The sequence below is a fragment of the Chiloscyllium plagiosum genome, chromosome 22, assembly GCF_004010195.1.
Source record: "Chiloscyllium plagiosum isolate BGI_BamShark_2017 chromosome 22, ASM401019v2, whole genome shotgun sequence".
NCBI classification, from domain to species: Eukaryota; Metazoa; Chordata; class Chondrichthyes; order Orectolobiformes; family Hemiscylliidae; genus Chiloscyllium; species Chiloscyllium plagiosum.
Genome location: NC_057731.1, coordinates 52,738 through 70,346, shown reverse-complemented (window position 1 = coordinate 70,346; position 17,609 = coordinate 52,738). Strand labels below are relative to the sequence as shown.

Sequence of the window (17,609 nt, the reverse complement as noted above, 5' to 3'; positions counted from 1 at the left end):
GACTGGAGACCTGCACCCAGTAGTGTTCCACAGGCATTGGTGCTTGATTGTAATTTATGTAAATTATTTGGAATGAAAATATATGTTTAAATCCAAAAGATGTGCAGGTCAGGTGAATTGTCCATTATAAATTGTCCATAGTGTTAGGTGCATTAGTCGGGGGTAAACATAGGATAGGGGAATGGGTCTGAGTGGATTACTCTTCGGAGGGTCGGTGTGGACTTGTTGGACTGAAGGGCCTGTTTCCACACTGTAGGAGAATCTAATCTAATCACAGATGGCTAGTCATGTTGCAGCTTAGTTAGGCCACATTTGGAGTAATTGTGTGCAGTTCTGGTCACCATACTATATGAAGGATTTGGAGAGAAATTTACCAGCGTGTTGCCTGGATTGTAGTGTAGCAGTTATAAAGAGAAGTTGGACAAACTTGGAATGTTTTCACTGAGAGTTGAAGGCTGAGGGAGAACCTGATATAAGATTATGAGAAGAATGGATAGGGTGGAATCTTTTTCCCAAGATTGAAATGTCAATACTCCGGACATAAGTTTAAGATGACCCGGGAAAACTCTAAAGGAGATGTGCAACAAAAGTTTTTTTTCCTGCAGAGGGTGTCAGGTGTCAGGAATGCACTGCCAGGGGAGATGGCAGAAGCAGGCATGATAGCAATGTCTAAGAGCAGGCAGGGAATAAAAGGCTATGGGCCACATGTAGGCAGATGGGATTGGTTTAAAATGGCACTGTGGTCAGAACAGTCATTGTGGGCCAACAAGCCTGTTCTTGTGCTGTACCATTTTATGTTCTATCTCCTTTAAACTTCCCCCTCTCACTTTAAACCTATGCCTCCTTGTACCTGACATTTCCAACCTGAGAAAACGACTGTCTATCCATCTTATCCATGCCTCACAATTTTATATACTTCTATCAGGTAGCTCCCTCAGCCCCCAACGCTCTAGCGAAAACAATTCAAGTTTGCCCAACTTGTTTACACAGCTAAACATGACTCAACAATTTTTATACTTAATGCCCCAACCAATGAAGGCAAGTATGGCTCCTTGATCACCTTATCTACTTGTGTTGCTGCTTTCAGAGAACTATGGAGTTGCATTCCAAGAGGTCTCCGCATATCAAAGCTCTTAAGGGTCCTAGCTGAAAATGTGTTGCTGGAAAAGCGCAGCAGGTCAGGCAGCATCCAAGGAATAGGAGAATCGACGTTTCGGGCATAAGCCCTTCTTCAGGAATCTTCAGCATTCCTGAAGAAGGGCTTATGCCCGAAACGTCGATTCTCCTGTTCCTTGGATGCTGCCTGACCTGCTGCGCTTTTCCAGCAACACATTTTCAGCTCTGATCTCCAGCATCTGCAGTCCTCACTTTCTCCTCTTAAGGGTCCTAGCCATTTACTATATTCTCTCCTCTGGAATTTGACCTCCCAAAACGCATCACTTTACACTTGTCTGGATTAACCTCCTTTACCAATTTCTTTGGCCATTTCTTTGCCCAAATGATCCAAATGATCTGTATCCTGCTGTAACCTTTGATATCCTTCTTTACCATCCACAACTCCATAAGTTTTCGTGTCACCTGCAAACATACTAACCAGACCACCTGCACTTCCATCCAAATCATGAAATAAATTACAACAGAGGTCCCAGCACTGAGTCTTGAAGAACATCACTGATCACAGACCTCCAGTGGGAAAAAAAACACCCCTGTACAACTATTCCATCTTCTTTGACCAAGCCAATTTTGTAGCCAACTTACCAACTCACTGCAGATCCCTTGCAAATTAATCGTCTGGACCAGCCTACCAGGAGAAACTTTGTTAAATGCTTTAGCAAAGTCCATGCAAACAATGTCCACTGCTCTATCCTCAATCATTTTCGTCACTTCTCAAAAACTCAATCAAATTTGTGAGACAAGACCTCCCTGCACCAAGCCATGCTGATTAAGGGCAGACCGGCAATGAGTGCTAGCTGGAGAGAACAATTTGCAGAACCTGTCAACCAAGATTCTGTATTCAATTTGATTGACTTCAACTGCATTCCTCAATCAGACTCCAGGCTACTAAGTCAGTCCGTAAATCGTTCTGTCAGTTGAAAAATTCCTAATATTCTGTTCTCTTCCAAATACAAGTAAATCCTGTCCATAAGAATTATCTCCAATAATTTCCTTACCACTATTTTAAGGCACACTGGTCGAAAATTTGCGAGATTATTCCTGTTGTCCTTCTTCAAAAAAGCAGCAACATTGACTACTCTCCTTACTTCTGAGGCCTCGCCTACGGCTAAAGAGGATTATAATGTCATGTTCTGTCAAGACAATGCACTGACCAAACATTAGACTGTCTCTTTTTGTCCACTAAACTCCACTCATTGGACAGTGAAAACATCACTAACAATGATAATCAATTTCAGGCATTTCACTCCAACAACTTCCTGCATGGTGAGGTAGATCATAGGGTCCATGAAAGAGCCTTTAGGAACCATCTCAATATTATCAGATAACCTAATCTCAAACTTTTCCCCAAGGAATGCAATGGCAAACATGGCATACTCCCTTCTGAAACATGAAGGTGCATTCATTGCACAACATACCATTCTTTACTGTTACAGACAATAAATCGATCACCTTAATGGTCATGAAGCCTAGGCTTGAAATGCAATGTCGACTCCAAGATCCCAGAGAACCAAATATGGAACAGAGCTGATTAAGGGCAGACAGGCAGTGAGTGCTTGCTGGAGAGAACATTTTGCAGAACCTATCAACCAAGATTCAGTATTCAATTTCGATTTCAACTGCATTCCTCAATACCACATCAAAGTCAGACTCCAGGCTACTAAGTCAGTACGTAAATCCATCTGTCAGTTGAAAAAATTAAAAAGTCTCTGGAGTAGCTCGAATCCCTGGCAATATTTTGAAATTCAGCAAAGATAGACTCCTGGAGCACTTGCACAACCACTTCTGGGAAGAGAAGTGCATGCCAGGAGATCTCAGGGATGTTAATATTCACCATACAAAAATTAAATCACATAAAAAGCCTGACTTTACTGCTAGAACTTTTCCCTCTAAGCTACAGAGCTGTGGGTTACATTTTGGGTATGTAACGTTGGTCAGACATCAATTCAATGCTGAAGGAATGCTATGCTGTGGGTTTCACGGTCAAATCAGGTTCCCATTTGCCTGGTTTATGAATGGATAGATCGCATGCCACTATTCCTGGAAATGCAAAGTAGGCCCATATTTATTCTTCAATTTGTGTGCTGTCATGCTTCTTGTATTACAAGAATGAATACACTTCAAAAGTGCTTCTTCTGTCTTATTGTTCAGCTAAGACTTCAATCAGTCCAATCTGCCCTCTGAACATAAAGAATCCCATGGCATTGTGAAAGACAACATAGGTCTCCTGGTATTTGCTGATCATTCAGACCTGAAGCAATTGGCGATTTGCCCACTATCTACTGTGGGACCTTGCAGTGGATAAACTGGATGCCATGCTTCCTACAACTACCAAAGCACATACAATGCCTTATCACCATCTCTTCAGTCCCACTGGCTGCCCCTCAAATGCACGACTGTTTCATTGGTTGCAATTGGGGCATGTACCTTGAGCTCATGAAAAGTTTACATAGAGTGCACTCGTTCTTTCATGTCTGCCTGAATTTGGACTTTGTAATGTGTAACAACTTCAAACAACCCTGGGGATTTATTTCTCTCTCTCTCTCTCTCTCACACACACATAGGCCACCTAAAGGGGAGGCCATATTGGATTTTGTGCTTGGCAATGAACCAGGCCACACGTCAGATCTCTCAGGGGAAAGAGCATTTCAGTGATAGTGATCACAACTCCCTGACCTTTACTATAGTCACAGAGAAGGATAACAGCATTCGGTAGGGGAAAATATTTAATTGGGGAAGGGGAATTACAATGCTGTTAGGCAGGAATTGGGAAGCCTAAATTAGGAACTTAGGGAAATGCATGATAGAAATGTGGAGGTTGTTATGGGAGCACTTGCTGGTTATGCTGGACAGGCTTGTCCCACTGATGCAAGGAAGGGATGATGGGTGACAAGGGATTTGGAACATCTAGTCAAGGGGAAGAAGGAAGCTTAATTAAGATTGAGGAGGCAAGGATCAGACAGGACTCGAGGGTTGCACGGAAGTCAGGAAGGAACTGAAGAATAGACTTAGGAGAGCTAAATGGGGGCATGAAAAAGCTTTAGTGGGTAGGATTAAGGAAAACCTGAAGGTATTCTACACTTGTGAGGATCAAGAGGATGGCCAGAGGGTAGGGTCAATCAGGGATAGAGGAGGGAACTTTTGTTTGGAGTTGGAGATGGTAGGGGAGGGTAATGAATACTTTGCTTCAGTTTTCACTACTGAGAAGGACCCGGACGTTTGTGAGGACAGGGTGAAACAGACTGATAGGCTCGAACAAGTTAATGTTAAGGAGGAGGATGTGCTGAAAATTTTGAGAAACACAAGGATAGATAAGTTCCCCGGGCCAGATGGCATATACCCAAGGTTACTACAGGAAGCGAGGGAAGAGATTGCTGCGCCTTTGGCGATGATCTTTGCGTCCTCACTGTCCACTGGGAGTAGTACCAGATGATTGGAAGGTGGCAAATGTTACTCCACTTATTCAAGAAAGGGAATAGAGATAACCTTACAGACCAGTCAGTCTTACATCTGTAGTGGGCAAATTAATGGAAAGGATTCGGAAAGACAGGATTTATGATTACTCGGAAAAGCATAGTTTGATTATATATAGTCAGCATGGCTTTGAGAGGAGCAGGTCATGGCTCACAAGCCTTACTGAATTCTTTGAGGATGGGACAAAACACATTGATAAAGGTAGAGTAATGGGTATGGTGTACATGGATTTTAGCAAGGTGTCTGATAAGGTTCCTCATGGTAGGCTTATTCAGAAAGTAAGGAGGCATGGGATTCAGGGAGATTTGGCTGTCTGGATACAGAATTGGCTGGCCCATAGAAGACAGAAGTTGGTAGTAGATGGAAAGTATCCAGCTTGGAGCTCAGTGACCATTGGTGTTCAGCAGTGATCTGTTCTGGGACCTCTGCTCTTTGTGGTTTTTATAAATGACTTGGAGAGGAAATGGAAGGGTGGGTTAGTAAGTTTGCACAAGGTTGGTAGAGTAGTGGATCATGTGGAAGGTTGTAGTAGGTTGCAAAGAGACATTGACAGGATACAGAGCTGGATTGAAATGCAGCAGATGAAGTTCAACCTGGAAAAGTGTGAAGTGATTCATTTCGGAAGATTGAATTTGAATGCTGATTACAGAGTTAAAGGCAGGGTTCCTGGTCACATGGAGGAACAGAGGAATCTTGGGGTCCATGTTCATATATCCCTGAAAGTTGCCACCCAAATTGATAGAGTTGTTAAGAAGGTATATGGTGTGCTGGCTTTCATTAGCAGGATGATTTAGCTTAAGAGCCACAAGGATATGCTGTAGCTCTTTAGAGCCCTGGTTAGACCACACTTGGAATATTGTTCAGTTCTGGTCACCTCATTATAGGAAGGATGTGGAAACTTTAGAGAGGGTGCAAAGGAGATTTACCAGGATGCTGCCTGGATTGGAGGGTATATCTTATAAGAAAGGCTGAGGGAGTGAAAGCTTTTCTCATTGGAGCAAAGAAGGGAGAGAGGCGACTTGATAGAGGTGTACAAGATAATAAGAGGCATAGAGTGAATAGATTAGATTAGATTCCCTACAGTGTGGATACAGGCCCTTTTACCCAAAAAGTCCACACCGACCCTCTGAAGAGTAACCCATCCAGACCCATTTCCCTCTGATAATGCACCTGTCATTATGGCCAATTCACCAAACCTGCACATCTTTGGACTGTGGGAGGAAACCCACGTAGACACTGGGACGATGTGCAAACTCCACACAGACAGTCACCCCAAGCTGGAATCAAACCCGGGTCCCTGGCACTGAGGCAGCAGTGCTAACCACTGAGCCACCGTGCTGTCCCCAAATAGTCACAGACTTTCTCCAAGGGCAGAAATGGCAATCACGACAGGACATAATTTTAAGGTGATTGGAGGAAAGTTGAAGGAAGATGTCAGAGGTCGGCCCTTTACACGGAGAGAGAGAGAGAGAGAGAGATGGGTGCATGGAATGCACTGCCAGCAATTGGTAGTAGAGTCAGACATAACTGAAAATGTGTTGCTGGAAAAGCACAGGTCAGGCAGCATCCAGGGAACAGGAGAATCCACGTTTCGGGCACAAGTCCTTCTTCAGCCCTTCTCCTGTTCCCTGGATGCTGCCTGACCTGCTGCGCTTTTCCAGCAACACATTTTCAGCTCTGATCTCCAGCATCTGCAGACCTCACTTTCTCCTCAGTAGAGTCAGACACATTAGGGACATTTAAGTGACTCTTGGATAGGCACATGGATGATAGTAAAAAGTATATGTAGGTTAGTTTGATCTTAGAATAGGATAAAACATCAGCACAACATCATGGGCTGAAGGGTCTGTACAGGACTGTACTGTTATATGTGCAAGCAAGAGACTAAACGCTAGATTTAATGAATGCCAAAGTGTTCTGGCTTCAGGTCCATTGCTATTACTAAGCACAACACTTTGTGTGAAGTAGAAGTGTCAAAACACAAGGGATGATCTACGCCAGACACATTGTCAAGTCCGCACTGGGTCTCCAAGGTCGGAAGCACTATGTTGTGTACCTTGGTTGCGATCTCTCCCTGCGGTGGGGACTGACCTTGCCAGATCCTCAAAATAACGACATGCCTTGTACCAACTTTTCAGGGTCGGGGTTCTCCAAGCCGCCACCTCTGGATGTTGTCTGCCAGAGTTAGGACACCTGTGTAAGGGCTGTCTGTAATGTTTCCCCGGATACTGTATGTCGAGTCCCTAATGTACAGACTCACCACGCTAGGTGGGAATCTCTCCATTCCTTTGGGTCTCCTGGGTGGGGCCCCTCTGTGTTGACAGAAGGTACTCTCACTCGGAGTTGCTGTGAGTCATGCACACGCACAGATTCCAACCACTGCCCCTCCCTGTTGCCACTTACCCAGAAGAAAGTGGAATAAATGATGAGGATGATTTTGAGACAGATGTAGTTGAAGCGCTGACAGTGGTTGCGCGGCCCTGCCCTGGACCCCCTAGGCGCGCGCTCCATGGCGGGCGCGCGCTCCGTTCCAGCCGTTAGTCCGTCGCGTGACCACAACAAACATTGGAAAAAGACAACCTTCGGTTCCGGTTCACCTGTCGGCAGGCCTCACCCAGCTTTAACTCACCCGCCCCTCGGTAAATTCTCACCAATCAACGGTGGAATATCTTAGATTGACATTCAAATAACCAATTAAAGATCAGTGACGCGGCAATCGCGGGAGATGCCGGTGAAGTGGAGCGTCGCGGCACGGTTTGGAACTGCACCCTGGGGAATAAGGCTTTTGGAGCATCTGTAAACATTTAGAGCATGAAAGGCACGTCAGATTTACAAATTGATCTTTTTATAAGATCCATCCTCAAACATTCTTTCTTATGATTGATATCCCATACATCAAGAAATGTATGGTGGAAATTTCAGAGCTCAGAAAGTTAATGTTGAAAACTTAATTCGGAGGGTTAGAGGAATGCTCAATCTCAAATGTAGGTATTTTGCAAAAGAAGCAAATGCGTGGAGGGGAAGAAACGGTTTTTCACACACGAAGTACAGGACATTGGTGAGACCTTTTCTGGAGTATTGTGTCGAGTTCTGGTCGACTAGTTATAGGAACAATATTGTTAAGCTGGAGGTTTCAGAAGAGATTTACTAGTGTTGCTGGGTATGGAAGTTAAAAATCACACAATACCAGGTTATAGTCCAACAGGTTTAATTGGAAGCACACTAGCTTTCAGAGCGACGCTCCTTCATCAGGTGACCTGTTGGACTATAACCTGGTGTTGTGTGATTTTTAACTTTGTACACCCCAGTCCAACACCGGCATCTCCAAATCATGGGTATGGAAGGTTTGAGTTATAAAGTAAGGCTGCATAGGATGATACTTTTTTATTAGAGCGTAGGGAGTTGATAGGTAGGGTTAATGGTATCTTTTCCGAGGATGGAGGATTTCAAGAGTGGGACACATTTTAAAGGTGAGGGGAGAGACAATTTAAAAAAAACTGGGGCAAATTCTTTTACGCAGAGGGTGGTTTGCATGTGAATGAACCTCCAGTGGAAGTGGTAGATATGGGCATAATTACAAGGTTTAAAAGACATTTGGATAATTGCATGTTTAGGAAAGGTTGGAAGGATGTGGGCCAGGAGAAGACAGGTGGGTGTAGTTTAGTTTGGGATTATGTTCGGCATGGACTGATGGGTCTGTTTATGTGCTGTTGGACTCTTATAAGTAATTTGTGTTTGGAATATACTGCCTGGAGTTGAAATGGATGCAGGTACAATTGAGCATTTGGGGCATTGGATGATTATTTAAAGAGAAATAATGCGCAGGATTACAGAAAAAAGGCAGGAGATTGGTACTGTCAGACTTTGGCTCAATCTACTAACTTACTTTCTTATATGTGTGAGTCAGTCCTGCGTGTTCTTTAAATGAAGCAATAGGAGAAGATATTCGGTCTCGCACTCTTAATTTATTTTAAACGTAAGTGGATAAAGCATTCAGAGCTCTGGGTCTAAACTTTTTTGTCCCTGACAAACTACAAAATGTGCCAGTTCAAAATAAGACCCCGTTCTGTCCCTGACCCAGTCTTTTATACAATAAAAAACGTCACTGAGGTAGAATTATCTTCTGATTGGCTGTTGATCTGACTCCATTCTCCGCCTCCTCGCATTCCCGGATGTCTGACCCCACGTGACCTTCTTTTGCCCGCGAAACGGAGCATCACGTGACCTCCTCGCACTCTTACGGGGCGCGAAACGGAATGTCATGTGACCGCCCCACACACTTCCGGGGCGCGAAACGGAACGTCACGTGACCGCCTCCTGCGTGCGTTACATAGCGTCACCACAGGCTTCCGAGTGCTGAATACATTTACACTCGCAGCCAGCCTTCTATTTTACAAGTAAGCCATATATTTACAGTACTAAGTCAAAATGCTCAGAGATGGGTAGACACGATGGGCTACAGAGCTTACTTCTCCACTGTAACAATTCTATAATACCGGATGGCAAAAAAGTGGCAATCTGTCATGTCAAATATGATTCAAGGAGAAAGTGAGGTCTGCAGATGCTGGAGATCAAAGTTGAAACTTTATTGCTGGAACAGCACAGCAGGTCAGGCAGCATCCAGGGAACAGGAGATTCGACGTTTCGGGCACAGGCCCTTCTTCAGGAATGAGCAGAGAGTGTTCAGCATCCCCAAGTGGAAAATGAAGTGTTGTTCTTTGAACTTGCGTTAAGGAACACTGCAACAGATCTGGGACAGAAATGTTGGTGTAGGAACACAGTGGTGTGTTGAAGTGGAGGCAGTGGGAAACTCTGGGTCATGTTTTACAGACAGAGTGTAGGTGTTCAGCAAAGCGGTCATCAAATCTGTGTTTCATCTCCCCCGATATACAGGAGACCACATTCTGAGCAGTGAATGAAATAAATGAGTTGAGAGAAGTGCAGGTAAGCTGCTGCTTCACCTGGAAGGTGTGCCTGAGGCCTTGGATACTGAGGTTGGAGGAAGTAAATCGGCAAGTAAGTCACCTTGTGCAAGACCAACCCCTTCCCACAAACGTCACTTCAATATATTACCACCTTTCCTGAGCTGTTAACAGTTCTGATGAAGAATCGCCAGACTCGAAATATTATCTTGCTTTCAAAGAACACAGAACATTACAGCACAGTCCAGGCTCTCTGACCCTCAATGTTGTGCTGACCTGTGAAACCAGCCTGAAGCTGAACTAACCTGCATTGTTGCATTATCATCCATATGTTTATCCAATGGCCATTTAAAAAGACATTAAAGTCGGTGAGTCTACTACAGTTGCAGGCAGGGAGTTTCACGCCATTACTACTCTCTGAGTAAAGAAACTACCCCTCTGACATCTGTCCTATATCTATCACCGCTCAATTTAAAGCTATGTCCTCTCATGCTAGCCATCACTATCCGAGGAAAACGTCTCTCTCTGCTAACACTATCTAATCCTCTGATCATCTTTCACATCTCTATTAAGTCACCTCTCAACCTCTTCCTTCTAACGAAAACAGCCTCAGGTCACTCAGTCTTTCCTCAGAAGACCTTCCTTCCATACCAGACAATATCCTCATAAATCTCCTCTGCATCTTTTCCAAAACTTACACATCCTTCCTATAATGTGGTAACCAGAACTGTACGCAATACTCCAAGTGCGGCCACACCATAGTTTCCTACAGCTGCAACATAACCCCATGGTTCATATGCCTTCTTAACAATCCTATTAACCTGGGTGGCAACTTTCAGGGATCTATGTACATGGACACGGAGATCTTTCTGCTCATCCACACTGCAAGAACCTTACCATTACCCCAGTACTCTGTATTACTGTTACTTCTTCCAAAATGAATCACCTCACACTTTTCTGCATTAAACTCCATTTGCCACCTTTCAGCCCAACTCTGCAGCTTATCTATGTCCCTCTGTAAGCAGCAATATCCTTCAGCACTGTCCACAGCTCGACCGACCTTAGAGTCATTTGTAAATTTACTAACCCATCCTTCTACGCCATCATCCAGGTCATGTATAAAAATGACAAACAGCAGTGGCCCCTAAACAGATCCTTATGGTATACCACTAATAACTGAACACCAGGATGAACACCACTCCCGGCACCTTCCCTTGCGCCCGCAGGAGGTGCAACACTTGCGCCCATACCTCCCCCCTCACTTCTCTCCAAGGCCCCAAAGGAAACTTCCATATCCGCCACGGATTCCCCTGCACCTCCACCCACATCATCTACTGCATCCGCTGCAGCCGGTGTGGCCTCCTCTATATTGGGGAGACAGGCCGCCTACTTGCGGAGCGATTCAGAGAGCACCTCTGGGCCACCCGGACGAACCAACCCAACCACCCTGTAGCACAGCATTTCATCTCCCCCTCCCACTCCACCGAGGATATGTAGGTCATTGGACTCATCCACCGCCAAACCACAACAACGCGACGGTCGGAGGAGGAGCGTCTTATCTTCCGACTGGGAGCCCTCCAACCACAGGGGATGAACTTGGACTTCACCAGTTTCTTCATCCCCCCTCCCCCCACCTTGTCTCAGCCGAGTCCCTCCCGCCCGGCACCGCCTTCCTGTCCTGCAGTCTTCTTCTTGTCCTCTCCGCCTCCATCCTACTCCGACCTATCACCCTCACCTTGACCTCTTTCCACCTATCACATTTCCAACGCCCCTCCTCCAAGTCCCTCCTCCCTACCTTTTATCTTCTCCTGCTGAACACTCTCTGCTCATTCCTGAAGAAGGGCCTGTGCCCGAAACGTCGAATCTCCTGTTCCCTGGATGCTGCCTGACCTGCTGTGCTGTTCCAGCAATAAAGTTTCAACTCAAATATGATTCATCCTTGCTAATGGCCTGGTGTTGGCTGTGAGATCACAGATGTCTTAGATTAGATTAGATTACTTACAGTGTGGAAACAGGCCCTTCGGCCCAACAAGTCCACACCGACCCACCGAAGCGTAACCCACCCATTCCCGTACATTTACCCCTTTACCTAACACTACAGGCAATTTAGCATAGCCAATTCACCTGACCTGCACATCTTTGGACTGTGGGAGGAAACCGGAGCACCCGGAGGAAACCCACGCAGACACGGGGAGAACGTGCAAACTCCACACAGTCAGTCGCCTGAGTCGGGAATTGAACCCGGGTCTCTGGCGCTGTGAGGCAGCAGTGCTAACCGCTGTGCCACCGTGCCGCCCACTGGATATGAACCTGCAGGTTCACCCAATATGAGAACATTTGGTAGAGTTGGGAGCAGATTGTTGATTTGAGTAGTTTTTAACCATCTCAGTGACTCATCTTGTTTAAACATCTTTCCATGAATCACCCTTCTAATTGCAATCGAACATCTGCTTCCCAATGTTAATGGGACTTCATGGAAGTTTTAAGATTGTCTTGAACATTTTCTTCAGCCCTGTGTGATCAAACTGTCTGGCAAATCTATTAATACCAGCTTAAGAAGTTGTCAGGCATTCTGATTATATGCTGAGTCCATATCAGTTTATCGTGTGAGATTATCCTAGTGTTGTCTGTCTTGGATGCTCATGTTTGTTCGTTTAACCTCCCACATAAATCTTAAGATGCTTCGAAGATGATGCTGTTCCAGAGCAAACTATAATGTTTATATATGACATCTATAAGTTGTCCAAACTTTAGCACTTGGGGGTGCATTGTGCAAACCACTGCTAGATGGACTTTCACTATAATATTGGCTCTGTTATCTTGATTGTGTTGCTGGAAAAGCGCAGCAGGTCAGGCAGCCCTCCTGAAGAAGGGCTCATGCCCGAAACGTCGATTCCCCTGTTCCTTGGATGCTGCCTGATCTGCTGCGCTTTTCCAACAACACATTTTCAGCTCTGATCTCCAGCATCTGCAGTCCTCACTTTCTCCTTGGTTATCTTGATTCTCAAACTTAAATGTGTGACTTTCAAAGGAATCAAAAATGTGCATAACTTTTAAAGGCCCAAAGTATATTACAACACCATAAACAAAATGTGGAATATAGCAACTCTGATTAATATTAGATTAAATCAGGGAATGAAATGGTAGTCAGTGTTAGAAGCAGAGAAATAAGGAGTTGCTTTCTTAAAACATAAACTGATATAGACAGTTCCTTGATAAAACTAATTGGTGCTTTACTGAATCTCTGATATGTTACAAAATACGTATTATTGTGGATGAAAATAATAGAGCTCACCAGTTTTCTGTTCTTCTTTGAGGAGAAAGTGAGGACTGCAGATGCTGGAGATCAGAGCTGAAAATGTGTTGCTGGAAAAGCGCAGCAGGTCAGGCAGCGTCCAAGGAACAGGAGAATCGACTTATGCCCGAAACGTCGATTCTCCTGTTCCTTGGATGCTGCCTGACCTGCTGCGCTTTTCCAGCAACACATTTTCAGTTCTGTTATTCTTTCTCGAGGCATCTTTACTAACCTGTTATCTCTGTTTTATCAAACTGATGAATGAGACAGATTTCTGGGGATATTTTGATGATGGTTCTGAGCTAGTACGCTGCTCAACATGGGTAAGTAGCTATTGCTAATTTTTGCAAAGTTGCTTCATTTTCTTTTTTTCGCTTCTCCTATTCTTAACAATACAGAAATGTATCTGTTTGTTTCAACTAGAATCATTGGGAATCAGGAGAAATGTCTTCATTGGTTGGAGTAATACCTGGTACAAAGGAAGATAGATGAATGAAGTTGTTAGAGTTCAGTCATCTCATTTGTAGGAGTTCTTCAGGTTAATTCCTATTCTGTTGATCTCAGCTATGTCATCAATGACCACCCCCTCCCCCAACAGAAGTGAGGATGTTTGCTGATGATTGCATGATGTTTAGCACCATTCATGACTCCTCAGATACTGAAACAGTAAGTATGCAGTTTCTGGATGCAGTAAGATCTATACAATATAGACAATAGGAGGAAGGACAAGTGGCAAGTAACATTTGTGCAGTACAAGTGCCAGACAATGATCACCTCCAATAAATGAGAATCTAACCATCATCCCTTGATATTCAATGGAATTATCATTGCTGCTTATCCCACTATCAACATCCTGGAGTTTACCATTGACCAGAAATTGAACTGGACTAGCTATATAAATGCTGCGGCAACAAGAACAGATAAAAGGTTAAGAGGAATTATGCAGTTAGTGATTCACCTCCTGACTCCCCACAGCCTGTCCATTACCTGTAAGGCACAAGTCAGGATTGTGATTGAATACTCTCCATTTGCCTGGATGAATGCAGCTGCAACAACAGTCAATAAACTCGATATCATCCTGGACAAACTCTGCCTCCCCTCACCTCCCAACCTCCCCTATCCAGCACATGCACCACTGCACAAAAGCATACACATGTGGCCCACACAAACACAAAGATCCCTTGCATGTACAAATTACCAACCTCTACCCTGAGCACACACACAACAAGACATTCATCGCTCCCATATACCTTCACTTCCCAGCCCCTTACCCACGTGTCTCTCACACATACTACATGCATAGACACACATTAATTCCCCTGCGCGTGCACACAACACATGCATGCAGGAATCCCAGGAAACACTCCTTGTACGTGAGCTCCTCCCCACACCACATGGCCCATGCACACATACACTCACTGCTCCACACACTCGCGTGAGCCCAGACACACTGGTGACCCCCACATATACGTAACCATGAATGCGTGTGCATACTACATCACATGTCTCCCACTCACAGGCTTGCCCACATGCACAGCCCCACCACTTCATGGGCCTCCAACCCACATCATCCCCTCCACAGATGCTGTCTGTCATGCATCCTCTCCATGCATTCCTCCCATGCACTCTCCCCATGTGCTGAACCCCTATGTGCACCCCGCACCCCCAATGTGGATTGCCTCATACCCCACCTATGCCCTTGCCCACACACTGTCTCTTTCTCATTGTTTCCCTCTCATACTTTCTCCATTTTCTATCACTGTTTCTCTTTTGCGCTCTCTACCTCTCTCCATATCTATCTCTGTCTGTCTCTCTCTTTCATTCTTGCTTCCTGTGGCAGATAGTGAGGACTGCAGATGCTGGAGAGTCAGCGTCAATAACATGTGGCACTGGAAAAAGCACAGCAGGTCAGACAGCATCCGAGGACCAGGAGCGTTGATGTTTCGGCAGGATTCTTTGTCACGACTCGGCACGGGGAAGGTTACAGAAAAATAAATGGGGGAGTGGTGGGACTTTTTCATCCCTTAATTTTCTCATTTTTCATTCTTACTTTCACTCTCTCGCTCCTTCATTCTCTTTTTTTTTTCTTTTTGTTTTGTGAGCATGGTTCAGTACTTGGGGCTATGTTGTTGTGGCCATAACAGAGATGTGGGTCTCACAGGGGCAGGAATAGTTGCTTGATGTTCCAGGGCTTAGAATGTTTAAAAAGAACAGGGAGGGTGGCAAAAGACGAGGGGGTGTAGCATTGCTAATCAGAGAGTGCGTCACAGCTATAGAAACGAAGGTTGTGAGGAAGGTTTGCCTACTGCGTCAGTATGAGTGGAAGTTAGGAACAGCAAGGGAGCAGCCACCTCATTGGGGGTTTTCTACAGACCCCCTAATAGCAGTAGAGAGATTGAAGAACTGATAAACTGGCAGATTTTGGAAAAATGTAGATGTAGCAAGGTTGTTGTTATGGGTGACTTCAACTTTCCCAATATCGACTGGAACCTCCTTAGTGCAGATGGTATGGATGGAGTCATTTTTGTTAGGTGTGTTCAGGAGGGTTTCCTTACTCAGTATGTAGGCAGGCCGATGAGAGGCCATTTTGGATTTGGTCCTCGGCAATGAGCCAGAACCGGTGTCAGATGTCGCGGTGAGAGAACGCTTTGGTGACAGTGACCACGACTGCCTCACATTTACCATAACCTTGGAGAGGGAAAGGAGCAGTTACTGAGGGAAGATCATTAATTGGGGAAAAGGAAATTATGGCGCTATCAGACAGGAGTTGGAAAGTACAGACTGGGAACAATTGTTCGACAGAAAGGGCACAGCAGACATGTAGAGGCTGTTTAAGGAGTAGTTGTTGTGAGTGATGCACGAATTTGTTCCTCTGAGACAGGTAAGAAGGTGTAAGATTAAGGAGCCTTGGATGACGTGAACAGAGGAGCTTCTCGTCAAAAGGAAGAAGGCAGCTTACATAAGGTGGAGGAAGCAAGGATCTAGCACAGCTTTAGAGGATTACAGGCTTGCGAGAAAGGAGCTCAGAAATGGACTGAGGAGAGCCAGGAGGGGGCACGAGAAAGACTCGGCAGGAAGGATTAGGGAGAACCCAAAGCATTTTACTCATACGTGAGGAATAAGAGAATGATCAGGGAGAAGGTAGGACCGGTTGGGGATAGCATAGGGAACTTGTGCATGGAGTCTGAGCAGATAGGGGAAGCCCTAAATGAGTTTTTTGCCTCAGTTTTCACTAAGGAAAGGGATCTTGTTGTGAATGAGAACTTTGAGAAACTGGGATATGGGTTTGAACAGATCAAGATTGATAAAGTTAATGTGTTGGAAACTTTGGCGAACTTTAAGATTGATAAGTCCCCAGGGCAAGACCAGAGGGATCAGAGATCTCTTTCTTAGAGATCTTTCCTTAGCTTTTACTAGCTTAAAGCTTTTGCCACCTCCCTACTTACATTATTTGCTTAGACTGTGACACATCTTATACAAGTGATACAGCTCCTTCCTGCCCCAGAAGTAGTGTCATACCAGAGAAAGTGTTGGGATGTCCCATATCTGGCTATTTCTGTTCCAGCTGCACAAGTCTCCTGCTTCTCATGCAAATAAGATTGTTGTGATTTGGCTGAGCACTGAGCCTACCACCTTTTGCTGATGATATACTACTCATGGTCATGGATCCTGTTGACTTGTGGAGGATATGTATTCATCAGTAGTCTACATTGTAACATCCTTCACCAGGATAAACTGGGACAAATTTTCTGGACTTCTAATGGGTCAGAGGTAGGTCTTATTGCCAGAGGAGTTCAAGCCTTTTGCCTGGATCACCACCTCCCTCTTGCCACAGTCCTGGGGATTTAACTTCCCCCAGCCAAGGAACACTAACTAGCAAACTGACAAGAACTGGAGGCCAAAATCACTGCTCCTCTTGGTCAAGGAATGGAGCTGCTCTAAATGTTGTTTTATATTTGTTGACCACTGGCCATGAACCAACTGGTAGACACACTGACATTAATTGGTCACCCCTGGATTTGAAGAAACTAATTGACTACTTCTAGGATAAAAAAGTTAGTTCTCTGCCTTTAATACTGAAATTTCTACTTTAGAAGGGCGGTCTACTTTTCACCTCCAAACCTGCAAAAATACCTTTGCCTCATGGATATCCTAAATGGTGCACTAATGTTTCTCTTCCACTAACTTTATAGCTTCAATAATATACACAGATCCTGATTGCAAACCTGAGGATGTGAAGAGGCAGTCTCCTTGCCTCCTTATGGAAGTTAGAATCTCTACAGTGTGGTGACAGGCCATTTGGCCCAACATGTCTGCAGCGACCCTCTGAAGAGTATCCCACACAGATACATTCCTATGTATCTGCTGTCCTGGCTTTCTAAGTAAGAGAGGTCACTGATTTGGAAAGTGCAGTAAAAAGAGTCTTGGCAAATTCTTTCCATGTACTTTGGCGGTTGCACACACTGCTGCCACCAGTGGCGAAGGAAGTGAATGTTAAGGTGTTAGATGAGGCGAAAGTGAGGACTGCAGATGCTGGAGATCAGAGCTGAAAATGTGTTGCTGGAAAAGCGCAGCAGGTCAGGCAGCATCCAAGGAGCAGGAGAATCGATGTTTCGGGCATGAGCCCTTCTTCAGGAATGAGGAAAGTGTGTCCAACAGGCTAAGCTAAAAGGTAGGGAGGAGGGACTTGGGGGAGGGACGTTGGAAATGCGATAGGTGGAAGGAGGTCAAGGTGAGGATGATAG

At 45.0% G+C, this 17,609-nt stretch overlaps 1 protein-coding gene across 2 annotated transcripts in view; it reads right to left on the bottom strand.

Annotated features, from left to right (window-relative positions):
• Positions 1-7,266, bottom strand: part of tspan15 (tetraspanin 15) — a 202,937-nt gene extending 195,671 nt beyond the window's left edge. For both annotated transcript variants that reach the window (XM_043712236.1, XM_043712237.1), the window contains exon 1: positions 7,051-7,266. In XM_043712236.1, the coding sequence (XP_043568171.1) occupies positions 7,051-7,158 (108 nt within the window). In that variant the 5' untranslated portion in view covers positions 7,159-7,266. The remainder of the gene's footprint in view (positions 1-7,050) is intronic.
• Positions 7,267-17,609: the final 10,343 nt, after the last annotated feature.